This window comes from Squalius cephalus, assembly GCF_949319135.1.
Source record: "Squalius cephalus genome assembly, chromosome: 9".
In the NCBI taxonomy this organism is placed as follows: Eukaryota; Metazoa; Chordata; class Actinopteri; order Cypriniformes; family Leuciscidae; genus Squalius; species Squalius cephalus.
The window spans coordinates 10,963,572-10,977,155 of NC_137130.1; the positions used below are offsets into that span (position 1 = coordinate 10,963,572).

The window sequence follows — 13,584 nt, forward strand, 5'->3', positions numbered from 1 at the left end:
TCCTGTGCTCAGCCCAAGGCTTCCTCTTCTGCTCTTCACTGGTTTCTTCTCTTTCTCCTATAATTTCTGTCATTATTTATTCAACCTCATGTTCCTTCCAATGTTTAAAGAAAATTATTGTTCTTTTTTTTGTGAAGCTTCATGTCTCAAGCTTCAAAAAGAAAGCAAAAACACACTTTAATAAGGACATAATTTTATTTATTTATTTTATTTAAAAAAAAAATATTATATTGCCTTTTTTAAACTTTCTATTGCGACTAATGTTTTCCAAGCAAAATATCAGGACAAATTGGGTTGGATTTTTGAATTCATGATAGTGGGATGCCAAACTTACTACATAAAAAATACACTGTAGACGCAGATTAATATCTGACCTTTTTGTAAGCCATTTGGGAACAGCCATTTGGGGTTTTGAGTTTGTTTTGTCTTCATAAATCATATAAATCCCTGTGAAAATCCGCACCCTTAAAAGGAAAAACCATGTGCGGTATGTGAAGGGGCTTTAATGGCGGAAAGGCTATATGTAACACATTCCCTGTATGAGATTACCAGTATCAGACTCTGATGACTATTAAGTGATTTCACCTTTGAGTGAAGGTGTTAAAGAAACTAATGCAAACATGGTGAACTACAGTAGCTCAAACAGCCAAAATGTGTTGACCGTTTACACCAGCCCAATCTTTTTCACTATTTGGTCATTCTCTGTGTGTCTGCAGGAGAATCACTGTCTGCGGATTAAGATCCTGGGCGACTGCTACTACTGCGTGTCGGGGCTGCCCGAGGCCCGTGCCGACCATGCGCACTGCTGCGTGGAGATGGGTGTGGACATGATCGAAGCAATCTCGTGAGTATTACAGTGTTGCTTCTGTTCATCAGACAGGAACAGCCAGGCTTTTGTGTCTTGTTTTAAATGCCTCCCGGGAGACACAAAAGAGACGCTATGGTGAAGCAGGACCTGACACTTTCCACGAATATAGACACACTTTGATGTCCCAAACAAATCTGTCATTATTATCATAGTATGGTTTCCTCCCTTAAAGTGCTTCATTGTGCTTTTTAGAATATTACCTTTCATGCAATGTGTAATGTAGCTGTCTGTGAATGTAAAAGATCTGCAAAGTTGTGTGTAGCAAGGTTAGATGTTATGGGAAGAAGAAGGCGAATTAGAAACATTCAAAGACTTAAAATAAACGTAAAATAAAATACAAAACGAAAGTAAAGGCAGCAGTCCCTCACGGACGAAACAAAACGTCAAATAAAATCCAGGCCTGGCCTCTCTCGTACTTCACTGTCGTCGCTCCTCCTTTTATGCTTCTGCTCCTCCGTGAGAGATACGAGGCCGGTGTGGCGCACAGGTGTCGCTCATTATCAATCACGCCACTGGCCTCGCGCCGTTCTCCCACGCCCCTCGTCCTGGTCCTGCTCGCCACATTGTGAAGCCAAAAGTGCACGATACATAAAGTCATTGTCTCTCAAAAGATAGAATCAACTCTGAACAGCCTAAATGAGTCGTCAGTAATTCGAATCCCACTTCCGCGATGTCACTGTGTAACACAATTGCCTAATGCCCGCCCATGGTCTTCATTGGCTGCCCTCGAACAATGAAAAAGCAAATTCTCTTTGTGAACACTTCCAAAGTGGTTAAAATTACCACAGCGATACAACACCCTAACCCTAACCCTCTGTGAGGTCTAAATGGGAATTACAAAACGCCTATCCGTTAAAGATTGGACAGTCCCCACTTTATTTGGACCAACTTGCTTTTCAGAATCACACCTGTAAGAATGATTAATTATCAATGTATATATTTCCTACCGGGTGTTCAAAATATGTAGTTTTGTGTTTTATGTTGTGTAGGTGTCTGACTAACTACTGTCTTACTGAAATAGTTATGCAAATCAGCTGTGGGCTCATTATTACCTAAACCCGTCAATTAATGCAGATTGTCTGTCGTTCTTACTACTTTGATTAAAGATAAAGGATTGAGCAAGATTCGTTTTACAAACTTTAATGTTACATCCAGTGCCGTTGCAGGTGGGGTGCGAGGCCCTGTGCGAACTTGAAATGCGAGGCCCTGCTCTTTGAAGTGGATGCTCAATTGCGCATGAATAACAGTCACACGGACGTAGCTGTTCTAGTTCTATTGCATGCATAATCTCGCTGCTATACATTTTTATCAAGTAGAATAATACAGCATAATCTTGCACATCGTCTCAGCTATGACTTTTTGCTATTTATTTCAGAGGGGAAAAAAAATCAACTGTGCAACGAGTGGTTTTACATCAAGTCAGCTCGAGAATTTGTGTGAATACATATATAGATCCGCCTACTTAACCAACGTATATCTTAATGGTTGAGTGGCAGAACTTTCACCAAGCATATCAGAGATTTTGGGTTCGAATCCGCACTCGTATAGTTTTTTCACAGTTCGCACAGTCTATGCGACGGCTCTGGTTACATCACTCATTCACGTTAGTGCTCTGCTAACGTATGCACTGTTATTGATAGTTATTGATGCAGTTCCCACATGTGCACCGCATTAAATTTGAAACATGCACATCTGTTTGTTGATGGACATACACTTGTTAATACTGATGGTGAGGAATTACAGCTGCAACATCTCATAATGTACATCAAACTGAGTAGCGTATCACTGAGAAACATCCTGCTCAAGACATCCTTTTGATGGAGGTTCAGGTTGAATAACTGGTTCTTCCAGTGTTTCATCTTCGGACCTGACCTTGGATTGATATGGTAAGATTGACGCCATCGTTACTGTTTTTACAGTGTGCACAGTCGCTGAGCTTTAGGAAGCCTCTGGAACTGAAATTCACTTATGGTAATGGACATTTCATTTCCGAAAATCGCTGTAAGCGGTAGACCAATCAGAGCAGAGTAGGCTCGCAGAGAGGAGGGATTTAGAGAGACTGAATCATCGGACGAGTCGTTTGAGAATTATTGAAAAAGTGTGGTGATGTGCAATGTATATTATGAGAAAGTGAAAGCATACAGTATTTGACCTTTGATGCATGTAAACCTGTTGTAGGAGACCTCCAAAAAAATTTTTTTCCTTTGATATTTATTTCTAGAACATTGCAAATTCCTAAACTATATTTAGACATTTTGACAACAGGGGGTTACAAATGTGCAAACCTAAAATAAATCTGCTCAATAATATTTTGTTTGAATTCCTTTGAAATGTACCGTACATTGATCAACATCTTCTGAAGGTTCGGAAGGTGCATCTTTGCACTGACTATCTGACTGAAAAAAAATGCTTTTTTAGGAGTTTCAGGCACTATTTTGTCCCCTGTTCATGGAAAGTGCGGCTATTACTGGACTGTATGAAGGTTCACAGAAAGGTTGAGCTGAGAGAGAACACTTAATCTTATTTACTTGCCTTACTAATCGTGACTAAACTGTTATAAGCATTACATTTTTTTTCTAGAAACTTTGAATTACCCTCTGTGGGTTTGTCCTGCTCTTCTAATTGGTCAGGTCAGTCATCTCTTAATTGAGTTGTTTCCAAGTTATTTGTCTTGCGTGCATGTGAACGTGTCCACAGGCCTGACTTCTCTAATGTTCAGTATCTCTGAGCAGTTGTTTGTTAAGGCTGGAATGGCGGTGACTGGCTTTCTGCTCCAATGAGCACGTGTCTGTGTTTCTCTGAGCTGCAGCCAGCCGCCCCAGCGCCCCATTACAGGACGAGACTATTTTCCGCAGACTTGCCTGTCGCCCTCAATGTTCAAAGGAGTTTGATGGCTTGTTTGCTGTGTGATGTCGGGATCAGAATGTGCTGTGTTAACTTGTTGATGCGCTGAGTGGAAAGGTGCATTTCAGGAAGCGCTAATCCACCTTATGACTTTTTCATAAAGGTATAAAGTGAGATGAGTGTGTCAATGGGAAAGGTTATGAATTATGTCATGTATTAAAATGGTAGCTGTGGGATAAAGTGTGCCAGGGTCAAAAGGTAGGAAATACTGGTAAATTGGACCGGGAAAGCTAGCAAAGAGAAAATTATCACAAATTTAGCCCAGTTATAACTTACTCAAAAGCATATACAGTATATATATTATTTTTTTTCTTCTGAATAAGTCAGAATTCCCCTGGACATTCTTTTTGGGACACATCTGAATTCTTCTCATTTCAATTGATTGCTGATACCAAGTTTAATAGTTTTGAATTTGTCTCCTTGACTAGAGGACAACTTAAATATAATGTGACAGAACTTATGTCATTCTTCCCACATGCTTCAACAAAGCTTACATCTAAACAGCTTTCACAGTTCTTTCTAGTAACACTAGAAGTTTAGTATCACCTTCAGAGTTCAAATTTAGCATATTGTTGATGCATGGTATAAAAATATATGATTCATAAAAATAACAGCAGGTATATCTACATGTTTTGTCTTTATGCTTCAGGTTGGTGAGGGAAGTCACTGGGGTCAACGTCAACATGCGTGTGGGTATACACAGCGGGCGCGTCCACTGCGGGGTGCTGGGATTAAGGAAGTGGCAGTTTGATGTCTGGTCCAACGATGTCACCTTGGCCAATCACATGGAAGCTGGGGGCGAAGCAGGGTGGGTTCATGAACTTTGGATTTTTTTTTTTTACATTTTTTGATCATGTTTTCTCACCTGAACTCCTTGAGTCTCTTCACTTTTAAAATCTGAAAATGCAAGATATGATCAGACATGTCTCTAAGTGTCTCTCCAGTTATCTTTCTTCACCATAGTTTTGTTCGGATAACATACTAGCATACTGCTTTCTGTAGTATGTATGCTGTGCATAGTATTTCTGTCTGAATGTAATACCTGACTGATACTACTACCAAAATGTCTAAATATACTTCAAATCATAAAATGTGAGATTTTTGCAATTTTCTAAAAATAAACATCAACACGAAATAGAGAATATTATATATATGAATTAAATGACAAATTATATAATTATAAAAAAACAACTATGCCAGAACAGGTACTGTTTGATGCATAATATTATGTTATATTATATATAATTATATATAATATATATTATATATAATTATGCATAGTGCTCCCACAATCCAATCAACTTTTCTTTTCTTTTTTTATGACGAAAATAAACATTTTATTTTCCAAAAGAGTAAGTGCTCCATAATGTGTTCTGTTTCACACACTATAAAAATGGAAGGTAGTACATGAGATGTATCCAGCTGCAGAACACGTAATTTTCTTTTATTAGATCTGAAAAATTATGTGATAGTATTATTTCCTTTGTTTTGTTACAAATAGTCCTTGGTCACAGAGAATGGACATTTATTTAATGTCAAATATATTGTATATTAATTAAATTCAAATTAAATTCAAAATAAAAATGTTATATTAATCATATTAATATTAATAATTATTTTAGTTTTCAGGGGTGAATGAGGTCTACTATACAATGGACTTAACAGTCAACAGTTTTGTGTTTTAAGTTAATTATCTGTATAAATTTGTGTTTTATTTATTTTTGAGCGGTTTATAAATTTATTTAAATTGTTTTAGCTATATTTTATTAAGTAATCGTCTTATTGGTTTTCATATTGAGAAATGTACGTTTTCAGCCTTTGCATTAAATGTTTATTTTGAATTTCATGTAATTAAGTACAGTATATTTGACATTAAATATGTCGGATACATACTCTGTGTATTTAAGTACTATTTGTAACATGAACATGAAGGAAATAATTGTATCACATAATACAGTCAAATAGGAAACACTTTCCAATACAGCTAAACATATTCATATATTTCTAAAATTAAAAAGTTGTATAACACTGAACTGACAAAGTGAACTAGCGAACTTGTGTTTGTATCCATTAATATTAAACATGATTATTAAACAATTCTCATTGTACATCGTTATCTTATGCATGTATGAATTGAAAGAATTGTCATTAAATATTGTAAATATCGATCCAATCAAAATCCATGTGAAAATGGCTCATATCTCATAAAAGAAAATTATGTGTATACAGTCAGTATTCCAATTCGAATGTGCCACTTTTGATTGAGTTCAGGGCAACTTCCTGCCACATGAAAGTTGTTTTTATCATCTCAGGCGTATCCACATCACCAAGGCTACCCTGAACTACCTGAATGGGGATTACGATGTGGAACCTGGATTTGGTGGAGAAAGAAATATCTATCTCAAGAAGCACAACATTGAAACCTACCTCATTGTGGGCTGCAGTCAGAAACGGGTGAGAATCCATATCAGTCCAATTTTATAATGAATTCAGGTGAATTAATACATTTTAGAGTGTTCTTGCTCTTGTGTATTTTGAATAGCACATTAACAACACGTGGGTTTGACAAGCTATGATTCTCTGTTAATATGAAAATCCTTTTAAAGCAGAAACACCTAGTTCTCAACAAATGCATGACTGGCATGATGCAGGGCAGTAGATGAATGCAAAGTAGCTGCATGGATACATTCAGGGAAATGTGACGTCAAAAAACAAGCTAGTTAATGACTATGCTCTAAAAAAGGTTTTATATTTCCCTTCACAGAAAGAAGAAAAGGCCATGATTGCTAAGATGAACCGGCAACGCACCAACTCTGTCACTCATAATAGTACTCACTGGACCGACCGGCCCTTCTACAATCACCTGGGTGGCAATCAGGTTTCCAAGGAGATGAAGAGGATGGTGAGGAAGCTACACTTTTGAAAGGATGAGAACATTATCTGATTGTTGAAAAACAGTTGGTTTGCATTTACTCTAATTGCCATGTCTAAAACCCATTACTGCCTCTGTTGGAGGATAAGGCCTTTGACAGGGGAGGCTTTTTGTACCATGTGTTAACTAAGCCAAAACAATCCCAAGGACATTGCTTTAGAGTCACATGTAAATGGCCTTCTGCCCTTTGTGTAGTCCCTGTTCTTTCATTCAGTTCTCTGCTTTTCCCCGGCTCTGGAACCCGAAGGGAACAGCACTCTAATTAAATAAAGCTGGACTGCCTCACATATCGCCCTGAGGGATTTAATCAGGCAAAGTGGAACCAGCAATTAGTTCCTGTGCACTCCATGGGAATACCCTTTTATTTTTTTGTCTGAATCACCTGTTGCTTCTCATCTTAGTTAACATAGTAAGAAAGAACACAAAAATCCAGCCTAACTTGTTCTTTCTACGACTGATACACGTCAAATTGAGTTGAAATCAATCAAAATCAGTTGTCATAGATGTCTACACTTTTTCCAATCCAAGTTTATGATTTAAAATATTCTCAATGTTGGGAAGGTTACTACAGATTACAAGTTACCCTATTTAAAATGTAATAAGTTACAGTGTAACTATTTCAATTACTTTATTAATGCAAGTGTTTACTTTCTGATTGCTTTTTTAAATTTCGAACTAATGTTTTCAACTGTTAATCATTTTCAAACATTTAAACCAGACTCAGACCAAATTCATACATTTATGCAAATTCAAAAAATAGCGCTGCAATTTCAAACAAGAGAACCAGTCAAAAGCATCAGAATAGCATCGCTTCACTAAACGGCCTTTAAATGGCAGGAGGCTTTGTGCACATCAAAAACAGGCAAAGCAACAAATTAATATTAATCAACATATCCTAGCTTTTTACCGAAAATATTCAGATGCAACCCCTTGTAATCGTTAACATTTTCATAAGTAACTAATTTAATAACTCTTTTTTTTTTTTCTCAGTAACTGTAACTGATTACAGTTACATTTATTTTGTAATTAAATTAGGTAACACCGCTGATTTTCTTTTATTAGATATGAGCCTTTACATGTAACTAGTTACTCCCCAACACTGAATATTCCAACATAAATATGCCACATCCGTTTTGAACATCTACTATACTGTAATGAAAAACACTTTCAAAAGTTTGTGGTCAGTAAGTTCTTTAAAAAGCAAGGAGGCATTCAATTCAAGAGTGACAGTAAAGAATTTCTTTTTCTTTTTCAAATGCTGTTCTTTTAAATACTTAAAAAATTGTATCACAGTTTACACAAAAATATTAATCAAAACAACTGTTTTCAACATTAACAATAATAATAAATGTTTCTTGAGCAGCAAATCAGCATATTAGACTGATTTCTGAAGGATCATGTGACACTGAAGACTGGAGTAATGCTGCTGAAAATCTGAGTATGGGGTCTCTGCGGAACAAAAGTGGGCGTTTCTAAATTTGTGGGTGTTTTCATACTGTTGGGTGTTTATAAATCATGTAATGAAAATGATGCCCTTCACCCGACCCCACCCGTAAACCCTACCCACACTGTGACATGGGCAAGTTAGGGAACGCTGTCGAAAACGCCCCTCTGTTTATGGCCTCGGCCACTGATCTGGTAACTCCTATTACCGTCCTGCAGAGACCTACTTGGAAAATTCAGCTTTGCCATCAAAAACAGTCATTTTAAAATGTAAATATATTTCATGATTACTGTTCTTACTGTACTTTTGATCAAATAAATGCAGCCTTGGTGAACAGTAAAGACTTATTTACCGACCCCAAACCTTTGAATGATAGGCAGCATCTTGTTTAAAAAAATAAATGGTGTAGTTACAGCATCTATCAGCAGAGGGTAGCAGTAAACCCCTTGGTTTAAGCATCCTGAACAGCATAACTCAGCAACATTGGCTAAATCAGTGGATCTTGCTTTTGGAATATCTGTTCGTCCAACCAACAGCAGATGGGGGGAACCTGTTTGTAATTATTTCTGCAATTGCATTTGGTGGTGATAGTGGCACAGATAATCCTGTACGATATATCCTGCCGGGTTGGCATGTTATTGCCAGATATCTATCCACGCCTACATAAATACTGAGCATTGATGAAGGCAAATAAACATGCGGTGTATTCTGATGAGCAGAATATCTGTTTCATAATAACAACAGCACCTATTTTTGTCTGTTGTATTGTCTAGAGGCTTGAGTTGGCCCAGAATGTGTTGCTCTGTCCAAGGAGAGAAACAAATGGTGTAACACATCAACATACTGACTGGGTCGTAGTCTCTGTCGAGTGAATACATGGAAGCCTGTGTGTGGGAGTGCATCTAATCCTACTGAGACTATAAATTTACTGACTATTATTATGCATCAAGCAACTTGTCCCATGGATGATTTTTACTCCCATAATTTAATGTTTAGTGGTTAGAAATTACCATTAAAACGGTCATTTGATATCTAATGGGAACATTCAGACTGTTCCTTGACCCACATATCTGATGGGTTTTTTTGTTGTTTTTTATATATATATATATATATATATGTATATGTATATATATATATATATATATATATATATGTATATATATGTATATGTATGTAAAAAGTAGTCAATTAGCAGATGCTTTTATTCAAAGCACTTATTGTAGAGACTGGGGTTCTCATATTACTGGTTTTCAGCAGTCTACACCAATACAAGTGAAACTGCAATTTTCTATACAAATACCACAGCAAAAACTAGAATATGTTTGGACACATTTGATGACTTAATTTGTTTCTCATGGTCTTTAAAATATTATCTAAAGGCTTTTGCTTAAATGTGTAAAAGTCAGTTTTGGAGACAACTACATATATATATATATATATATATATATGTGTGTGTGTATATATTACTGATAACAATAGATAAGTAAAATATTTTACCCGACATTTGTATGTGCTGTATAATTTTATGCATATTAGAGAGTTGTCGTTAGCTTAGAAACATAATCTCAAACACTGTTGAAATAAAATGTTGAATGTCTTGTGCTGTTTGTGTAAAGCATTCCAAATCAATGGCAGCTGTCTTTGCAGGCAGTAGGCAGGCTGCTCACTAAGTTTTGTAACTTTTAATGTTTGTGTGAAATCATAGTTAAAACCCCAAAGGAAAAGACAAAACACAAACCGCTAAAGCACATGTACAACATGAGCCTATTTGGTTTCCTCTCTGTGTTTCCCATGTCCTACCATGATAAATCAATGCCTCATTAGCCAGCTCTGTTTACTTCTGTTCTCATTGGGGTCTGAATTTTAACTTTTAACCCTAAACAGAATCAGCTCTCAGCTTGATTATACACAATGTCAGTCATCATGTGTTTGGTTAAATCAGTACAGTAATATTTCATCCTCAGTCTCACAGCAGCTCTCGGTGTTACACATTGTTGCGGAGGTTGTCCATAAATGATTGTCCTAAATATTATTTATTTTACTCCCCAATCCCTCCCTTCTTTATCTCTTGTAACTGTCACTGATCTCCTATGTGCTCTATGACAGTAAAATAAATTAATAGAGATTTATGTGTGGAATGTAGGGACTTGTTTTGGAATTGAGTGCTGGGAAAATCATGTTTTGTTTTTTTGTGTTTTATATATACTGTATATATATATATATATATATATATATATATATATATATATATATATATATATATATATATATAATATATATATATACACTCAAACACAAAAAGAAGGTTCAAACATCTTCCAGGAAAAAAGTTTTCATTTGCTTTTGAGTTCGCCAATCCCCTATAATTATGAAGCTTTCTTGCCCTGCTTTTGTTGAAGTTTTCCAGAAGGAGTCACTGTTGTGCTGACTGTACAAATGCAGATATTCTAATGCTCTTTCATTCTGCGGTGATGTATAATGCATTTTCTCTTCCAATTTTGTTGCAGGGATTTGAGGATCCTAAAGACAAGTGAGTATATGGAACACATCTCCCTATCTCTATCCCGCATGCTAATTCTTTTATTAATAGATGCTTACAGAATTTGTAATATATACACAAATGTTTAAAAGTTTGGGGTCGGTAATATTTTCAAAGAAGCCTCTATTTAACATAATTTATTTGAAATGTAATTTTTTTTTTTTTTAATAAATGTACCTCACTTTTGATAAATTTAATGCATCCTTGCTGAATAAAAGTATTAATTTCTGTCAAAAATCTTTCTGACCCCAAACTTTTGAATGGTGCATAGATAGCTTTGCTTGTATAACTATATAAAAAGTAAAACTAATTTCAAAATTGGATAGCCAATACACTCAACTCATCAGTTGAAATATATATCAATGAAGCAAGCACTTCAGCAACTAAGCTCGGCTCGGCTGTGTTGGTTATGTTCAGTGTCCTATAAGTAGGCCTGTGTATAATCTGTGCTCTTTGTCAAGTTTTCTATGCTTATTAGAGGGGAAAATCTGCCAAATGGATTCAATTATGGTACAAATTGGTAAAAAAGGAGTTAGGTCTACTACAGTTGTTTGTAGTTAAAAGACATTTAGTCATTGTTACTGTACAGTTAGTTGTAAAAACAAATAAATGGGGTTAAAAACAAAATCACACAAGAGACAGGGGAAGCATTGAAATTTGTAAATGATGTGCAGTCCTAGTTTGCAGAAAACTGCTGAGCTGTTGGCACAGATTCCATGCAGGCCTACTTACTAAGACTTACCGTACATTTTTATATAAAATATATTTTAACACTTTAGTTTAGGGTCCAATTCTCACTATTAACCAGTTGCTTAGCATGCATATTACTAGGATATTGGCTGTTTATTAGTACTTATAAAACACATATTAATGCTTTATTCTGCATGACCATATTCTACGTCTCTTAATCCTACCCAATACCTAAACTTAACAATTACCTTACTAACTATTAATAAGCAGTTATTAGGAGATTATTGAGGCAAAAGTCATAGTTAATAGTAAGTTAATAGTGAGAATTGGACCCTAATCTAAAGTGTGACCAAATATCTTACTAAAATGTATATTATGTAATAGGTATATGTAAATGTAAATGAACTACCAATGAACTAATCAGCATGTGCACATAGTGTGAGCATTTCCATCGCTTTTACAGTAGTGTTGAAAAGTTTACTTTTAAGACCTGGAATCCTGGCTCTCTTGATGCTTATGCATGCATCGCTGTGCTTGTCTTATTACTGTAACTAGTCAGCAGATATCAAAAGGTGTGAGTACAGATATGCAAACCAGTTTGCTTCTATAGGCAATTCATAATCAAACCTTACCTTACAAACCCATTATCTTTGGTTTATATGATGATTTCCACACTCCTTGCTAGCTTAAGTTTCAAATACTTTAAGTACAGGACCTAGATGTGCTGATGTGATTTAGTAGTTATTGAACTGCATAAACATGACGACAAGGCCTTGAACTCTTTAGCAGATGATTTGTTCTTTCTCAACGTAATCAGCTCAGTTTCACAGACACAATTGCTAATCATAAACCTTAACTCTGTCATCATTCCTTGTTTTTTGTGGGTTTTTGTGGGGGTGTGGGCCAACGCTTCTACTTTTTGGTGGTCTGGCTGTATAAAACTGTAAGAATAAGAGGGGAGGAAGAAGGTGGAGAAACGGTATCTCGTCTTGTGTTATCTAGACATTTCATTTTCAGAAACACGCAAGAAAACCTGAACCCCGAGGATGAGGTGGACGAATTTCTGGGCCGCGCCATCGATGCTCGGAGCATCGACCGGTTACGGTCCGAACACGTCAAGAAATTTCTGCTGACATTCCGAGAACCTGACCTGGAGAAGAAGGTATGGCTCTCATTTACGTGACCAGCTTCAATGATAAGATGAACCTTAACACCACAGCGAAATTTTAATTAATGCTAATCCATTCCACACAATATTTGTGTTCCATGGAATGTGGAAACATTGCAAAATGTTCAAAATATTAATAAATTCTATAGTAGTATACTATAATATAGTATACTATAGTATATATACTAATGTATACTACGATATAATATAAAAAGTAACGCTTATCATACCTGGCAAACTCCAAAAATGACATAAAAGCACTATAATAGTAACCAATATGCACTATATTTCAGGTCTTCTGAAGCTATATGAAGGTTTATTGTGAAGAACAGGCAAAAATGAACATTGTTTACATAGTTGTCCACTGGATATCTTATATTATATCTGTTTACCTGTTTATGATTGTTTTTTATGCCTGATAAGCTTACACAATTGGTTTTCCGTGCTATATTGGACATAATAGTTGTCAGATCTACCGATTTAAATGCGTCATCAAGCTAAAACGATCTAGCCGACTTGTGAGCATGAACTAACCATTTAACAGATCATTAGTTAATGTTACTGGTAAAGTGTTTCTTCAATTGCATAGCAAAAATAAAGCATAGAGCCAATCAGAAGTGTATTATGTTAGTACTGTTGTGCAGGCGGCCTAAAAGTATTCAGCATAGCTCAAAGATGTGGCACGCTGCTAAGATGAATAGAGGCAATGAAATTCAAGGTCTAGGTTCGGAATGAGTCAGAAACTGACGTCTTCATGCTGCGCTGTGATTTAAGTCATTTTATGGTGTTACCTTCAAAGCATTAGTCACCACTGACCTCCCCTTCCTCAAAGACATGCCCAAACTTTTTGTAACTAGAAGACTCTGTTTCTTTGTAAAGATGGTGACGAAAGGGTAATGTAAAGGAAGTCTCTGAGCCTCTGCATTTACGGTCTCTTCCTCCGTCTGCAGTCGCATACACATTTAGCAGGTTGCATGCTGGTCCTCGTACTTCTAGCACTGATTAGATGACTCTTTCAGAGACTTGCCTCCGGTTTGTA

The 13,584-nt window shown here is 36.2% G+C and overlaps 1 protein-coding gene across 3 annotated transcripts in view; it reads left to right on the forward strand.

The window, feature by feature from the left end:
• Nucleotides 1–13,584, forward strand: part of adcy5 (adenylate cyclase 5) — a 99,073-nt gene that overhangs the window by 73,020 nt on the left and 12,469 nt on the right. For 2 of the 3 annotated variants that reach the window (XR_013822217.1, XM_079880528.1), the window contains exons 5-10: nucleotides 717–844; nucleotides 4,422–4,580; nucleotides 6,085–6,226; nucleotides 6,537–6,674; nucleotides 10,656–10,678; nucleotides 12,380–12,539. Coding sequence is in view for 2 of the 3 variants with exons in the window: in XM_079880528.1 (XP_079736654.1) it covers nucleotides 717–844; nucleotides 4,422–4,580; nucleotides 6,085–6,226; nucleotides 6,537–6,674; nucleotides 10,656–10,678; nucleotides 12,380–12,539 (750 nt within the window). In the remaining variant the exon portion in view is untranslated. The remainder of the gene's footprint in view (nucleotides 1–716; nucleotides 845–4,421; nucleotides 4,581–6,084; nucleotides 6,227–6,536; nucleotides 6,675–10,655; nucleotides 10,679–12,379; nucleotides 12,540–13,584) is intronic. The other variant, XM_079880529.1, reaches the window with a different exon arrangement.